At 35.1% G+C, this 17,813-nt stretch overlaps 1 protein-coding gene across 1 annotated transcript in view; it reads left to right on the top strand.

The window, feature by feature from the left end:
- The window catches only part of EYS (eyes shut homolog (Drosophila)), a 1,189,235-nt gene that overhangs the window by 328,796 nt on the left and 842,626 nt on the right, over positions 1-17,813 (top strand). The window contains 1 exon segment of the mRNA XM_006096829.1: positions 5,883-6,001. Within this exon segment, the coding sequence (XP_006096891.1) occupies positions 5,883-6,001 (119 nt within the window).

Below are 17,813 nucleotides of genomic sequence, written 5' to 3'. Positions count from 1 at the left end.
ATTTATAGCACCAAGACAAATTATTTCTCTAGGTGACAAAAATCATATTAACATAACATAGTTTGATTTGTTTTTAAGATTAAAGAGTACTATATTTATATCTAATTCTAAATATCATTATACCCAGTATTTTCAATTTTTGTATCAGTGGGCAATTTTATAAGTCTGTATAGATTTAAAATAATACTTATGATAGCATTAAAAAAAGACCATAAGACAAAAGACAGAGTGCTTTATTCTTATGAATACTGAATTCAAAATAAATTTTACTATAATTTTTAAAAAATTGTATTAAAGAAAACAAATTATTATTCTGCCTATGATCATATAAGTAATGAATCAGAAAATGACATGATTTTAAAATTTTATTAGTTTTATTTTTTTCAGTGTGTATCTAAATTTTCAGAACTCTAAAAGTAAGCTTTACATAGGATATGTTTGGCAGGAATTTTTTGCTTATTTGTGTGGATTTTTTTAAAATTTTATTATATTTTTCCAAATAATTGGGTTTTTTGTTGTTATTGTTTTTAATTCTCACCTAAGGATATGTTTTTTCTCTGTATTGATTAAGATATTACATATGTGTCCTTATCCCCCCATTTCCCCCCCCCACCCCTCCCCCACTTATGCCCTCACCCCCCTGTTGTCTGGGTCGATTGGTGAGGCCTATATGCATGCCTACAAGTCCTTTGGTTGATCTTACCCCCTTACCCCCGCCCTCCCCTACCTTCCCTCTGAGGTTTGGCAGTCTGATGGATACTTCCCTTTCTCTGGATCTGATCTGTTTTGTTCATCAGTTTATGTTGTTCATTATATGTTTTTATTGATTTTTAGAGAAAGCAGGAGAGAGAGAGAGAGAGAGAGAGAGAGAGAGAGAGAGAGAGAGAGAGAAACATCCACGTGGGTGAGAAATATCAATTGGTTGTCTCCCATAGGTGCCCCAGGGATGGAATCAGAAACCTAGGTATGGACCCTGACTGGGAATCGAACCCACAACCTTTTTGCTGTAGGGGACCATGTTCCAACCAACTGAGCCACATGGTCAGTGCAATATATTTTATTAATATAAGACCATTCCCATTAAGTTTTCATTTGCTAAGACAATTTTTATAAATGTGTGTTGAATTTTCTGCATTTGAGATGACCAAACCATTTTTTTTCTTTAATATATTTTCTTGTCTTCAAGCATAATTCTATTTCTGGGGGCAGGAACTACCAGCTTATAATAGACCATATTTTTAAGACATTTTAGGATTTAATTACTTTTTTTTAAATTTTATTTTTTATTGATTTTAGAGAGAGAGGAAAAGAGAGGGATAGAGAGATAGAAACATCAATAAGAGAGAAACACGGATCTCCTACCTCCTGCATGCCCCCTAATGGGGATTGAGTCCATAACGTGGACATGTCCCCGGACTGGGAATCATCCTGCGACCTCTTGGCTCATGGGTCTATGCTCAACTGCTGAGCCACACTGGCCAGGCTAAGATTCATTTACTTAAAAGTTATCTTTTCAATTTTATTTTTTTATCTTAAGTGACATTGTCTGAGTTCGCATTCCTTATTTTGCGCTTGCCAGGTTTGGGTAAGTAGTTTTCACTAGCCTGAAAAATAAATTGGGTAGTTTCCTCTGTTTTCCTATTTTTTGCACCCTATGGCATAAGAGGGGAATTAAAGATTTGGAAGTAATTTTAATTCAGTCTATGTAAGCCTACTATCAAGCTCCCTCCTTTGGTGCATTTTGAGGTGTATATTTGTTTAATAACATTTTCTATTTTTTCTTGATCAGTTTTCCTAACTTATATGTTCTGAAATGTGTTCACTTGATCTAAGTTTGTGTCTTGTAATTGGCATGTTGCTAGCGTCTATTCCCCCTCTTCTTTCTTCTTTGTTTTCCTAGTCTGATCATCTTTATCTTCTAGTAAGGAGCTTAAATTGTTCATGCAAAGAAAATAAATGATATAAAAATGGATAATTCTGACTCAGTTGCTATACTTTCTGCAAGTTATACATTAACCTCATCAGATCTAGACTGGTATGCCTAGAGATAATGACTACTATTAATTAGTGGTAATTTTGTGTCATAATTTAAGCATGTTTCAATCATTACTGTACTAAATGCTCAAAATAAGCTTATGAAGTAGGTATTATTGGCACTTTACATAGGAAGGTAACCAAGGCTTAGGGAATTTAAATAAGTTACTTAGAGAAATTAAGTAGATGAATAGATGTGGCTCCAAGATTTCCACCTCCCAGGATGTCATGCCCTATAAACTCTCCTCCTGTTGAGCGTAAGACCTGGGAACACAATGGGATATCACTGCCATGGTTATCCTATATTTTCTTGAAATATAGATTTTACAGATTTAACTAGGTTCCCGAATCACTTGACTTTGATTTATCAAATGCCAGATTATCCTGGGTGGGCCTGACCTAATCAGATGGGCCCTTAAAAGAGACAAGTTGCAGCAGCAGATCCTCTCCTGGTGGACTTGTAGAAGCAAGTGGCCAGCCTAGGAGAAGAGGGGGCCACATGCCGAGGACCTAAACACAGCCTCTGGATGCTGAATGCTGCCCATGTCTGACAGTTAGCAAGATTGTGAATGCTTCAGTTTTATTGCTAAAGTTAAATTTGAGTTACATTTCCCATTTAATTTAATTTTCTCTAAGTTGTATAGATAACAATGAAATTTTGCTGACAACCGTTGACTTTACAAAAGAACCCAAGCCTCAGGTGCGATCACTGGTTTCAGCCTGGTGAGACTCTAAGGCAAGGACCCGAACAGCCCATACCTGGTCAGTGACCCAGGAAACTATGAAATAGCAAATGTGCATTGTTTAAAGCTGCTTGATTTGTGGTAATTTGTATGGAGCAAGAGAAAATGAGTACACCAAACATGTCTATAAATTTCATAAGCAACAAAATAGTGCTTAAATTTCATCTCTCTAACTTCAAAATTAATAGTCAGAATTAGTCTATCCTACTTACCTCAGTATATTTGTCACTGATTACAGGGATTTAAGACATCTGGGTGTTGAAAACTAAGCACTATGTAGTTCATCCCAATGTACTTACCAAACCTTACTGCTTTGTCTTCTGTGTCTCTGGCTGGGTAGTTTACTGTTCTAGATCTGTATCACCTTCTATCATTGCTGTCTTCCCTGTCTCCCTCTTACCTGCATGTTTTCAAACTATGATAAGTGTTTTACCCAAATTTGGCAAGAAGAGTAACGTCCACTTTATATTAAGGGGTAGATATGATGTGGCTCCAACTTTATAAATTATGCAAACTTTTGTTCATTTAGTAAATATATTTTAAATGCACCACTCAGTAAACTAGCTCAAAATATAATTTAATTATTTAATTCCAAACTAATGTGATTTAAAAATAGTATTTTAGCTTTAAGTATTATTTAAAATTACTGGAATTAATTAAGTTTACAATGCTGAATGGGAAAGTGCTTTGCACTAAGAATGTCTACATTCAGAAGAATGCTTCTGAATCAAGTAAGCAACCAATGAATAGACATACTTGAACTCTGGGTTATTTCTAGTTAATATTCATTTCTAGCCCTTTCAACATTTATATTTTCTAATGTTTGACATTAGAAACAAATACATTTCCTTCATCTTTTTATGTTTCCTTTTTATTCCATCATATTTGGAAATCACTGCTCTAGTATCTGACACTATAATGATAATTATACCATTAAATTGATGATAATTTCTACTAATTATTAAATCATCAAGAATACCAGTAATTATTAGATTTTAAGGAATATTTGACTTTAAAAGTGAAGAAATTTGATTGGCTTTTTGAATCACTAAATTTGTTTCAAATTATTATTGAGATGTTAAAATAAAAACCAGCAGTAAACTCACGCTTTTGTCTTTTACTGAAATGATTCATATCTCTTAGAAAGTGAATTGTCAGAACACAACTAAAGGGTAGCTCAACTTGTTCCACAGATTTTATATTATGTGTCCTCTGGACTACTCTGCCCTAATGTCCATCACTAAATTAGGTAGTTGCCTCCCATTCACCACAGCACACTCTTTACTTGCCTATAGTAGAATCGCTTCCAGTTTAAATAGAAGATTTATAAAACAAAATCTAATCATTATGTTCAGTTTTTATGTAAGTCCTCTTTTAGTGCTCACAAAAAAGGAAGGAAAACAAAACAATAAGCCATATACAATCCAAGAAATCTTTGGGAATGTTACACACTCATCGCAAAAGTTAACAATGTAGAGTGAAAATGCATAAAAAAATTGCTCCTAAAATTCAGCAAACTGTGGGAACTATTAATGAGTATTCTGAGTGGGGAGTGAACACGTGTCAGGAAGAAAGCCCAGTGTTGACAGTGTGGTGGGTCTCATCCCTCTGCTTTTCAGCTGTTCACAGGCATAGAAAACCACTTGGCCCTGTTAAACCAAAGTGTGCTGCTAAGTGGCAACTTTCATGCATTTGAATTATTGTAACTTAAATGTACATGCATGGAACATGAATTTTTGTATTTCTCTGGTTATTGTAATATTTGAAATACATTTGTTATCCATCTCTAGCAAACACATAGAATCCTTTTGTAATCTGTTTTGGGTACTAACTGCAGTTTTTACATTATTTTTCCTATTAGATTCATTCGTTTTCATTTGTTCAACAAACATATTAAGTATCTGTGGGATACTGGGATTCTCCAACATGCTGGGATCTATTAAACTAAACATCTTCTCTCATCTCAGGGAACTTCTGCTCCACATGTATGTGCATATAGCTTTGTGGACATCTTAACTCTATTCACAAAAGAAGGGACTGAGTTGGCCTAATTTATACAACTCTGTCCAATAGAAATGTAATGAGAGCTCTGCATACTTCAAGCTTTTTATCAGTCACATTAAAAAAAAGTTAAAGAAAATGGGTGAAGTTAATTTTAAAGTGTTTTGCTTAACTCTTTATATCTATTACCATTACAGCATATAAATAATGATTATTAGTGAGATACTTTATATTATTTTTACACTAAATCTTCAAAATCCAATCTGTATTTATACTTGCAGCACATCTTAGTTGGAACCAGTCACGTATCAATACCCTATAGCCACATGTGGCTAGTGGCTACTGATTTAAACAGTGAAGATCCAGATAACAGCTAACATTGATTTTAATGGTTTTATAATACTAAATCTAGAGTCTTTAAATGTAAGAGCCCAAATCCTGCTGTTTTGTCAAAGAATAAAAAGTATTCTTTTAAAATAATTTAATATATAAATTATTACTCCACAGTAATTTTAGGTTTTTTTGTTTGTTTTCTCAATCCTGTGAGAGCAAATTTTTACTTTTAGTATTTGAATATTATTTTTCTATACTTTAGAAAAATAATATGAAAGGTTTTATAATTTCAATCAACCAAAATTACTGATTTACCTAGGTTAATTATTTGTAGCTAATGCCACAAAGCTGACAGAAGGTTCATTTGTCGTAGTTGTATTTCTTTCAACTTGTGAACTATTTGCTGAATTATGTATTTAGCTTAGTTTAAATTGCTACCATCATATTACTAATACACTATTTTTATATTAGGACATTTAACAAAGTCAATAATTCTGCATTGTGAGCATAATTAATAAATAGTTTAATATCTTATATAGACTTTATTGATATGTTGCAAATATTTATTGAATTACTACATACTAATGAATACTGTTTATAAAGTTTTTAAACTGTAGTAAAAGTAACTTTAGATATGTATTGACATTATATAAAACTTGTAAAAAGTATAAATTGTCTAAGAAATCAAAATAGCCAGGAGTAATATCTGGATTTTAGGCTTTATAGTAAAACACACCTAAAGGTTTTATAATGTTTATATTACTCCCTTAGAGCTACCAGTGTGTATGCCTGTCAGGTTGGGAAGGAAATTTTCATGAAGAATCCAATGACTGAAAAATGAATCCTTGTGAGAACAAGTCCACTTGTACTGACCTTTACAAAAGCTATCGGTGAGTAATATATTTATCGTTTTCTTCATGAAATTCCTTGGAGTGCTCAATGTCTTAGAGTTGCATCCAGACATTATTTTCACGTTATATCCATTTAATTAAAATAACTATTCCAAGATGAAAACCATTTACTGACAAAAATAGTGTCACATTCATTTGAAATTTATGTATACCAAATTTCAAGTTAAAACAGTAATAATCACATTAAAACACAGAGTAAAATGGTGGTTACCAGAGGAAGGGTTGGAGAGATAGGCAAGATGTATATAAGGGTACAAACTTGGATATATAAGCCCTGGAGTTCTAGTGTACAGTATAGTGACTATTGACAAAAATATTACAAGCATCCAACTTGTTAAAAGATTAGATCCGTGGTTCCCAATGTGGGGCACACGCCCCACAGGGGGGCCATTTGATTTTTAATGGGATAATTTGAGAATGAGTTATTAATAGTGATTTTTTTGCATTTCTTATAGCTGTAGGGGACTCATGTATAATATATAAACATATATTGTGACATACTTATGCATTGCAATTCTGTATTATATGTTTTGAAACTTTATTTGCTATTTTTTAATATCACTTTGTATTATTATTATTTTTTAACAATTTCTTAGTAATTTCTTCCTCAGTACATCAACTGTCCTTTCATTTTTTTATGTTTCTCTTTCATGAATGTCATGGTTTTTAGAAGCTTGTTTAGACCAAGTTAATGGTCTTTTAGGCTTCCTCTATGTGAATAGGAGTTCACTTTTTGAATAATAAGAATTATGTCATAAGGGGGTCTCAGGATTTTAGAAATGCTTAGAGGGGGCATGGCCAAAAAAAAAGGTTGGGAACTACTGGATTAGATCTTAATTATTCTTACCACACAAAAGAAATTATTATGATGTGACATGATAGAGGTGCTAACTATGTTACTATGTTATAATGACAAACATGTTACAATATATAAAATGTATCAAATAAACATATTGTACAACTTAAATTTATACCATATTACTAAATACATATTTAAAGAATCAACATATTTCAAGTAATAAAGAAATACTTTTTAATTTGGAGATACAATTACCTGATGTGGCACAGGTAACAGATGCATTTACTTCTTTAAAACATGTTTTTGCAATCTCAGCCTTGTCTTAGATTATTCCATCCATGCTAAATGAGTGCTACAATATGACTTTTTAGTGGGTCCAATGATTTTATTTTATTTTATTTTTTAAATATATTTTATTGATTTTTTTACAGAGAGGAAGGGAGAGGGATAGTGAGTTAGAAACATCGATGAGAGAGAAACATCGATCAGCTGTCTCCTGCACACCTCCTACTGGGGATGTGCCCGCAACCAAGGTACATGCCCTTGACCAGAATCGAACCTGGGACCCTTCAGTCCGCAGGCCGACGCTCTATCCACTGAGCCAAACCAGTCGGCGGGGGGGGGGGGGGGGGCATTGATTTTAACTTCCAATGTGTAACCTAGAAATTTTCATGAGTTTGGATTACTTTAGTCAAATTATTCCTATATTTTACAATATAGAGTGTCCACATTTTAAAATCAAATTATATTAGTTCGTTTTTAGATGAAAAGTTTAAAGAAACTCTAAGTAGATATTCCGAGTAGCCATTGATAATTCAAGTGTTTAATAACCAAATGTATATTGGGTAACTCATTCTTTGGCTTGTTTGTTATACACCAGTTCTCTCTAAGGAATGCAAAACCAGGTGTTTTGCGACTGAAATATGTTTTTTCTTGTCACAGAAGCCGATTAGTTGACTATAAATATACTTAGATGATTGTTTTTCAGGGACAATTTAAAATGATTTCAAGGTGCCCTCCAAAATAACTCACACACTCTCTTTTGTCTTATGATTACCATTGAGAATTCTGGATCCTCTGAAGCATGTAAGAGTTTTCACAAATGTATCTTACTTTTGGTGACTGAAATGGGTTATAAAAGCCAGATTAGTCATAGTTGTCAGTTTACTTCATTAAAGGAGAATTCTGAAATAACTGGCAATAGTTAGATTGATATTTCAGTGACAGGAAGGACAAATGAATACTCTTGGTAATATTAAAAAAAACTCACTGTGTTAATAGTTGGTATTAGTTTAAACTATACAAAAATGTAAAACTCCAGAGTTATTTTTTGTGATACTGATATATTGATATATCACAAATTAATATTAACTGCTTGTCTATGCAGTGGAAGAAAGAATCACTTTTGTTAGGCTAGGAACAAGCTCCATTGATGTATATATTTATTTTATTTTCCCTAAATAACTATTAATTGTAGTCTACATATATAGAATATGAATTTTCCAGTTTCTTTTTCAGAGACTCTGATATATATAATTTCAGCTCTTTCTTAATTACTACAAACAACTTATTTTTGCATTTGAGTATGTGTACACTACTCCTCCAGACAAAGACCAGCAGGAACACACCTTTAGTTGAACAAATTGGGTTTATAATTCATTGTCCAGAGGGAGAACACACACCATGTAAATCCATGGGGCACCTCTGTAAAAGGGTGCTGGAAAGGACTTTGAGGTTTGAGGTGTGACATGTAATTTGGGGGAAGGTTTAAGAAAGTGGGACATTGGCCTAGGTCAGTGATGGCGAACCTTTTGAGCTCGGCGTGCCAGCATTTTGAAAAACCCTAACTTAACTCTGGTGCCATGTCACATATAGAAATTTCTTGATATTTGCAACCATAGTAAAACAAAGACTTATATTTTTGATATTTATTTTATATATTTAAATACCATTTAACAAAGAAAAATCAACCAAAAAAATGAGTTCGCGTGTCACCTCTGACACGCGTGTCATAGGTTCACCATCACTGGCCTAGGTTGCACTAGTATATTGCCAGGAAGTGAAAAAAATTATATGATTTGGTTCATAATACATCTTATCTAGAACGATGCAGGACTGGACAGAGGTGAAAGCCAAAATTTTAAAAGTGACAGCAATCATTTATACTAGCTATATGATTGGGGCATGTTTGTGGTATCGATAATGTTCATGTTTTTGTCTGCATTTGAATATAATTATGGAGTAAGCTTGTTTTTGTTATAATTCATCAGGATCGCAGAGCAGTCCCGTCTCATTTTCTATGCAATTGTCTGTTGAAATGTTCAACACAACAATTTCTAGCTGTAAAGCCAGATTTTTGTACTAGATAGCTCCTGGATTGCCTGGATGTTAGTTGCTGCTCTTTAGCAAAATACAATGTCATACATACGTGTAAAAGATAAATATGTGTGTGCTTATATGAAATATATCACTAATGTTTGTCCACCTATTGGTCCACAATATATTATTCTCATTATGTGTATCAAACAGAATGAGAGCATTAAAATAGTAAGTTATTATCTAACATGATAGTACTTTTATTTAGATAAAAATACTGTTATTTCCTATTCAGATCTTAAAGATATAAAACAAGACAAGCAAAAAAAAAACTATAAATATACATTACTAGAAGCTACTGGGGATTGAGCCTGCAACCCAGGCATGTGCCCTGACCCAGAATTGAACTATGACCTCCTGGTTCATAGGTCAACACTCAACCACTGAGCCACACCAGCCAGCAGATTTTTGATAGTTTACTGATTTTATTTCTAAGAAATTGTGTTGCATTTTTCTTTTCTTTATTTTTTTATTATTTAAACTATTACATATGTCTCCTTTTTCCCCCATTTACCACTCCCACCTCCCAGGACAAGCCCCCACCACCCCAGTGTCTGTGTCCATTGGTTAGACTTATATGCATGCATACAAGTCCTTTGGCTGTTCTCTTACCCGCCTTCCTGCCTTCTCTCTGAGGTTGGAAGGTCTGTTTAGTGATTCTTTGTCTCTGGATCTATTTTTGTTAAAGTATATGTTGATCATTATATCCCATATATGAGTGAGATCATGTGATATTTATCTTTCTCCAACTGGCTTATTTCACTTAGCATAATGCTCTCCCAGTTCCATCCATGCTTTTGCAAATGATAAGAGTTCCTTCTTTTTTTATAGCAGCATCGTATTCTATTATGTAGATGTACCACTGTTTTTTAATCCACTCATCTGCTGATGGGCACTTAGGCTGTTTCCAGATCTTAGCTATGGTGAATTGTGCTGCTATGATCATAGGGGTGCATATCTCCTTTCTGATTGGTGTTTCTAATTTCTTGGGGTATATTCCTAAGAGTGGGATCACTGGGTCAAATGGCAGTTCCATTTTTAGTTTTTTGAGTAAACTCCATACTGTTCTCCACAGTGGCTGCACCAGTCTGCATTCCCACCAGCAGTGCACGAGTGTTCCTTTTTCTCCGCATCCTCTCCAGCACTTGTCGTTTGTTGATTTGTTGATGATAGCCATTCTGACAGGTGTGAGATGGTACCTCATTGTTGTTTTGATTTGCATCTCTTTGATGGTTAGTGACTTTGAGCATGTTTTCTAATGTCTCTCGGCCTTCTGAATGTCCTCTTTCAAAAAGTGTCTATTTAGGTTTATCTTTCTTTTGTTAAGTGTATGAGTTCCCTGTAAATCTTGAAGATTAAAGCCTTATCGGAGATAGCATTAGCAAATATGTTCTCCCATGCAGTGGGCTTTCTTGTTGTTTTGTTGATGGTTTATTTGCTGTGCAGAGGCTTTTTATTTTTATACTAGAGGCCCAGTGTACAAATTCGTGCAAAAGTAGGGTCCCTCGGCCTGGCCTGTGGGTTCAGCCAAAACTGGCTCTCTTACATTCCCCAAGGGGTCCCTGATTGCCAGAGGGCACAGGCCAGGCCAAGGGATCCCACCAGTGCATGATGAGGGCCAGGGAGGGATGCAGGAGGACTCCAGAGCATGTCTGGCCCATCTCACTCAGTTCTGATAGGCCAGACCCTAGCAGCAAGCTAATCTACCAGTCAGAGCATCTGCCCCCTGGTGGTCAGTGCATGTCATAGCGAGCAGTTGAGCAGCCTTAAGCATACCAATAGCATATTAAGCTTTGATTGGTTGAATAGCCATCCGGACACTTAGCATATTAGGCTTTTATTACATAGGATAGTCCCTATTGTTTATTTTCTCCTTAGTTTCCATTGCCCTAGGAGCGTATCGATAAAGATATTGCTATGACAAATGTCTGCTATCTTGGTGCTTATGGCTTCTTCTACAATTTTTATGGTTTCCCATCTTACGTTTAAGTTCTTTATCCATTTTGAATTTATTTTTGTGTATGGTGTAAGTTGGTGGTCTAGTTTAATTTTTTTACAAGTATCTGTCCAGTTTTCACAACACGATTTATTGAAGAGAATGTCTCGATTGCCTTGTATGCTCTTGCCTCCTTTGTCAAGTATTAATTGACTAGTGGCCCAGAGCACAAAATTCGTGCACAGGGGAGGGGGTGTTCCTTAGCCCAGCCTGCGCCCTCTCCAATCTGGGACCCCTTGAAGGATGTCCTATTGCTGGTTTATAGGGATCGGGCCTAAACCGGCAGTCAGACATCCCTCTCACAATCTGGGACTGCTGGCTCCTAACCACTCACCTGCCTGCCTGCCTGCCCGATTGCCCCTAACCACTCTGCCTGCCGGCCTGCTCGCCCCCAACTGCCCCCTGCCACCGGCCTGCTTACCCTCAAATGCCCCCCCCCTGCCAGCCTGATCACCCCCAACTGCCCCCCTGCTGGCCTGCTCACTCCAAACTGCCCCCCCGTTGTCCTGATCACCACCAACTGACCCCCACTGATGGCCTGCTTCCCCCCAATTGCCCCGCCCCCCACCAGCCTGAACACCCACCACTGCCCTCCCCTCTTGGCCTCTAACAGCCTCTACCTCGGCCCCACCACCATGGCTTTGTCCAGAAGAACGTCCAGAAGGTCTCCTGAAAGGTCTCCCAGTCTAATTAGCATATTACCCTTTTATTAGCATAGATCATAATGGCTTGGGTCAATTTCTGGATTCTCTGTTCTGTTCCATTGGTTTATATTTCTTGTGCCAGTACTAGGCAGTTTTGAGAACAGCGGCTTTGTATTATAGCTTGATATCTGGTATTATGATCCCTCCAACTTTGTTCTTTTTCTCAGGATTGCTGTGGCTATTCGGGTTTTTGTTTTGTTTTGTTTTATTCCAGATGAATTTTTGGAGAGTTTAAGTCTGTGAAATATGCTCTTGGTATTTTAATGGGGATTGCATTGAATCTATAAATTGCTTTGGGTAGTATGGACATTTTAATGATGTTAATTCTGTCAATCTATGAACTCAGTATATTCTTCCACTTGTTTATATCTTCTATCTCTTTTGTTGTTTTCAGTTCTATATCCAATACATGATTTGTTTTGCTTAGCATGATATCTCACGACCTATCTCTGTTGTCAGAAATGGCAGTATTTTATCTTTCCTTCTGGCTGAATAGTATTCCATTATATATATGTACCATATATTCTTTATCCAATCATCTCTCGAAGAACACTTCAGTTGTTTCTGTGCCATGGCTAACTTGAACAATGCTGCATTGAACATATTGACACATATGTATTTATGAATAAATGTTTTCAAATTTTGGGGGTAGATATCCAGAAGAGGTAACTCTATTCTTACAAAGCAACAATAATAAAAAAGCATGGGTAATTTTTAGAAACTTCCTTCCTGTTTTCCAAAGTGGCTGTACTGTTTACATTCCCATCAGCAGTGTATGAGGGTTCCTTTTTCTCCACAACCTCTCTAACACTTACACTTGTCTTGTTGATGATAGCCATTCTAACAGGTGTGAGGTATTATCTCATTGTAGTTTTGATTTTCATTTTCCTGATAGCTTGTGAATTTTAGAATCTTTTGATTTATATGTCTTCTTCGGAGAAATGTCTGTTCAGGTCCTCCGCCCATTTTTTAATTAAATTGTGTGTTTTAGTGTGTGCGTGTGTGTGTATGTCTGTGTGTGTGTGTGTGTTTTAATGTTTTATTTTTTTTTTAGTTGTATGAGTTCTTTATATATTTTTGAATATTTACCCCTTATCAGAGGTGTTTGCAAATATTTTCTCACATTTATTGAGGTTGATTTTCTGTCTTGTTGACAGTTTCTTTTGCTATCCAGAAGCTTTTTAGTTTGATATAGTCTCATTCATGTATTTTTGCTTTTACTTACCTTGATTTTGAGATCAAATTAAGAAAATCCTCTCTAAGACCAAGGTTCGTATGTTTAGTACCTATGTGTGTGATTTTTCCCCATTTAATTTATTGCTTCAGTTCTTATATGTAGGTTTTTGACCCATTTTGAGTTCATTTTTGTGTATGGTGACCAATAGCATTCTAGTTTCATTCTCTTACATGTTGCTTTTTAATTTTCCCAGCACCATTTATTGAAGAGACTTTTTTTCCATTGCATGTTTTGGAGAAAACTCCTTTGATGCAGAATATTTGCCTATACACGTATGGGTTCATCTTTGGGCTTTCAATTCTGTTTTATTAGTTTATGTGTCTCTTTTTCTGCCAATTACCATTGCTGTTTTGATTATTGTTGCTTTGTAGTATAATTTAAAGTCAAGTAATGTGATACCTCTGGCCTTCCCCCTTTCCCCTTAGAATTGATTTAGCTATTTGGAGTCTTTTGTAGTTCCATACAAATCTGATTATTTCTCTTAAAAATTTCCATTGGGCCCGGTCTGCATTGCTCAGGGTTGGGCATCCACCTATGAATCAGGAGATAATAGTTCAATTCCCGGCTAGGGCACATGCTGAGGTTGCAGGCTCAATTCCTAGTGGGGGGCATGCAGGAGGCAGCCAGTCAATGATTACCTCTCATCATTAATGTTCTATCTCTCCTTCTCCCTTCTTGTCTGAAGTCAATAAAATATATTTAAAAATAAAATATTCCATTGGGATTCTGGTGGAGATTAAATGATATGTTGCTTTGGGTAGTATGGCCATTTTAGTTACATTGATTCTTCCAATCCATGAACATAGAATACCTTTCCATTTCTTTGTGTTCTCTTCAATTATTTTAAAAATATTATAGTTTTCAGTGTGTGGGTTATTCACATCCTTTGTTAAGTTTATTTCTAGGTGTTTTATTATTTTTGTTACAACTGTGAATGGAATTTTTTTCTGAAATTTAATTGTTAATATATAGAAATGCAATGCATTGTTGTATGTCAATTTTGTATCCTGTAACTTTACTGTATTTGTTTATTGTTTCTAATAGTATTTTGGTGAAGTCTTTAGGGTTTCTATGTAAAGAATCATGTTATCTGCAAAAAGTGACAATTGTACTTCTTCATTCCCAGTTTGAATGTTTGTTACAACTGTGAATGGCATTTTTTCTGAAGTTTAATTGTTAATATATAGAAATGCGATGCATTATTGTATGTCAATTTTGTATCCTGCAACTTTACTGTATTTGTTTATTGTTTCTAATAGTATTTTGGTGAAGTCTTTAGGGTTTTCTATGTAAAGAATCATGTTATCTGCAAAAAGTGACAATTGTACTTCTTCATTCCCAGTTTGGATGCCTTTTATTCCTTTCTCTTGCCTGATTGCTCTGGTAAGGGCTTTCAGTACTACGTTGCATAACAGTAGTGAGAGTGTACAGCCTTGTCTTGTTCCTGGTCTCAGAGGAAAAGCTTTCAGTTTTCACCATTGAATATGATATTAGCAGAGGGTTTGTCATTTATGGTCTTTACTATGTTGAGCTGCTTTTCTTTAATATCCATTTTTTTAGTGTTTTAGTCATAAATAGATGTATCTGCCAAATGCTTTTTTATACATCTATTGATAGGATTATCTAATTTATAATTCTTTATTTTGTTACTGTGGTATATCCAAGTGATCAATTTGTGTATGTTGAACCATTCCATTGCCACCGGAATGAAACCCCACCTGTATTATTTTTTAAATGTATGGTTGTATATGATTTGCTAGTATGTTGCTAAGAATTTTTTTCATCTGCATTCATTAGAGATATTGGGCTGTAAGTTCCTTGTATCTATTATCCTTGCCATGTTTTGGTATCGGCAGTGTTGGCCTCATAAAATGTGTTAAAAAGTATTGCTTCTTTATCAGTTTTTTGGAAGAGTTTAATAAGGATAGGTATTAAATTATTTTTAAATGTTTGGTAGGATTCCCTATTAAAGCCATCTGGTCCTGGACTTTTACTTTTTGGGAGGTTTTTGATGGTTGTTTCGATTTCCTCACTGTTGATTGGTCTATTTGGATTTTCCAGTTCTTCATAATTCAGTCTAGAAAGATATATTTCTAAGAAATTGTCCATTTCTTCTAGGTTATCAATTTGGTGGCATATTTATTATATCTATTTAATATATTTTCAATTAACTCCAATACCCAGGCTTCCTCAGAGATAGTTTTTGTTTATTGCATTTATTCCTGTGTGGGGGCTATACTTTTCTGTTTTTATATGACATATATATTTTTTATGAACACTTGACCTTTTAAAATAATATAATGTGGCAAATCTGGACATTAGAACAGATTATTTCCAGTTGTTACTGTATGTATTTACTTATTTATTTATTTATTCACCTTTGCTATTGCTTATTTAGTGATTTTTCTGGAATAGTTTTATAAATTATGTATTTTTTGGTCATGGGTGGCTATTGTAGTCTCTGCTTGGCTACCTTACTTGTCAGCTAATGATTTAACAATATTTTCTCAATTTCCTTTAACAAATAAGTCTCCAGCTTCCACTGAGGGAACCAGTGTGTCTGTGTTGAGGAAACACATTCAACACTCGGCCAGGCAGTTTATAATTCCGCCTTCCTCTTCAGTCCCTGCTTACACAGAGCCTCAAGGTCAGCCAGATAAGGTCTTCCATGTATTTCTTAGGCCTGTGATTGGACTCTACGTTGTGTCTTCTAGTTTCCCAGGAATATGTTTAGCTTTTCAAAGAACTCTAGGAACATTTCATTCCCAACTTTTACCTTAAAGTATATTGATCAGCGTCTTGTTAGTCTCAACTGGAATCATCACCTCAAGCAGCTACAAGGTTAAGCAATTTCCACTGATTGTTGTGAATAAATCCTTATAAGGATTGTTGAACAGTTAGGTTTGACTTAGGTCAAGTAAAGTCAATTCCTGAGAATGGAACCTTTCAGAGAGATGCCAGACCAATGAAATAGTGACATTCCCAGAGAAGAATCCTATGTGTAAGCTCTAAACCTGCACTGCCTCCTCAGTGGCTGCTAGGCCTCCAGGTTTCACAGACTCATTATTGCAAAGTTGTTGTTTTCAAGACTATGACAGGACTTGGGAGAGGGAGATGGAAATACAAGTTGAACCACCACCAACTGACTCTGAGCATGAGATTCAGCCTTTTTTTTTTTTGTGAGTAAAACTTGCTCAGATTTTTGCAAGCCTTTAGTTTATTTCCAGAGTTCTGAATACATTGTTTGTTTGCCAGTTTTCTTATTTTTTAATAGAATAGTAAATTTTTAGAAGCCCTTTCTTCACCATTACTGAAGTGACTGTACCAAATTATATTTTATATACGAGAGAGAGCAAGAGCAGGTAAGAATGAGATAGAGAGAAAACATGGGTTCTAGAGTCAGAAAGTCTGGACCTAGAATATATAGGGGATAGACAGTCATACACTTTACAGAGTGATCCCCTGATATTTCAAGTACCAACCTGGCACCATGCATAGTTATTATAATATTATTGATTGCACTGTGCTTTTACATCCTGTGACTATTTTATAATTACCAGTTTGTACTTCCTAATTCTTTTTCTTTTTTTCCCATCCTCTCAATACCCCTCTTCTCTGGCAATTGTCAGTCTGTTCTATGCATCTCTGAGTATGTTTCTTAAATATTACTGGTTTTTATTATTCCCAACATCTATCTTGTTTTCAAATATATGTGTATAAATAAGAGAAGAGCAGCAACCGACAAATGATGAATTCATGGAATTATATAGATAGCAACTCATCCTGTTCAACATATTTATAGATACAGCAAATGAAGAACAATAAAAGATTACCTTATTCTTTTGTAATTAAGCAACAATTTATTAATTAAGTAAGTTTTAGTGCTCTCTGAAGCTTTCCCACAAATTCCAATTGGGTAAAAATGTCAGAAGGCTCAGTAAAGGATACAGTGACTATCTGCATTTTGTGAAATGTCAGTCTAAAGAAAACATTAAAAATCAAAAAGAAAATTCTTAAATTTCATACTATTTGTGAGAATTCACATTATATACCATAATGAATTCTTAAAATAACATATTTTAATATGTCGAATGAGAATTGCATTTTATTCACCATATGGCTATATTCTTTGAGAGGAAAAATGTTCGGAAAAAGAATATTTTTGTTGGAATATCAAATCTGTTTAGGTGACCTGTGTTTCCTAAGTTACTGAACCACCTACATGTGCTCATCTCTAAACTCATCACTAAACTACTGGAGTTAACATAGTTTAGTGTTTATACAGTTTCAAGACATTAAAAAGCAAATTGGGCTAGGGATGTAATTTGAATGCTGACTGCAGCCTGCCTTCTGCCATTCCTGGCATGGTTTAGAATTTAACTGCCTTCTTTATTTCTGATTTTTCTTACCCCAAAGCAGAGTCAACAGCTTTAGCTACAGATGGGGCTCTGTATGGCAGTTAAAGGACCCAGATGCCACACTCTGGAGCATGTTTTGCCAACAGCATCTGACTCCTTTGCTGCCGGTGTAATTGGCATCCGTGTGGATGCTTTGGCCTGCCTTTCTTATGGGACACTGCAAAATAGACCTTCAAACAGCATGAAGGTTTTCCCCCAGTTGACCATATGAATTTTGTTTCTTTTCTTCAGTTTATAATTCATGCAAAGTCGTGCTAGATG

Source organism: Myotis lucifugus, unplaced genomic scaffold (assembly GCF_000147115.1).
Source record: "Myotis lucifugus unplaced genomic scaffold, Myoluc2.0 scaffold_187, whole genome shotgun sequence".
In the NCBI taxonomy this organism is placed as follows: Eukaryota; Metazoa; Chordata; class Mammalia; order Chiroptera; family Vespertilionidae; genus Myotis; species Myotis lucifugus.
The sequence above is the reverse complement of the archived record's forward strand: the minus strand, read 5'-3'. Positions and strand labels throughout refer to the sequence as shown.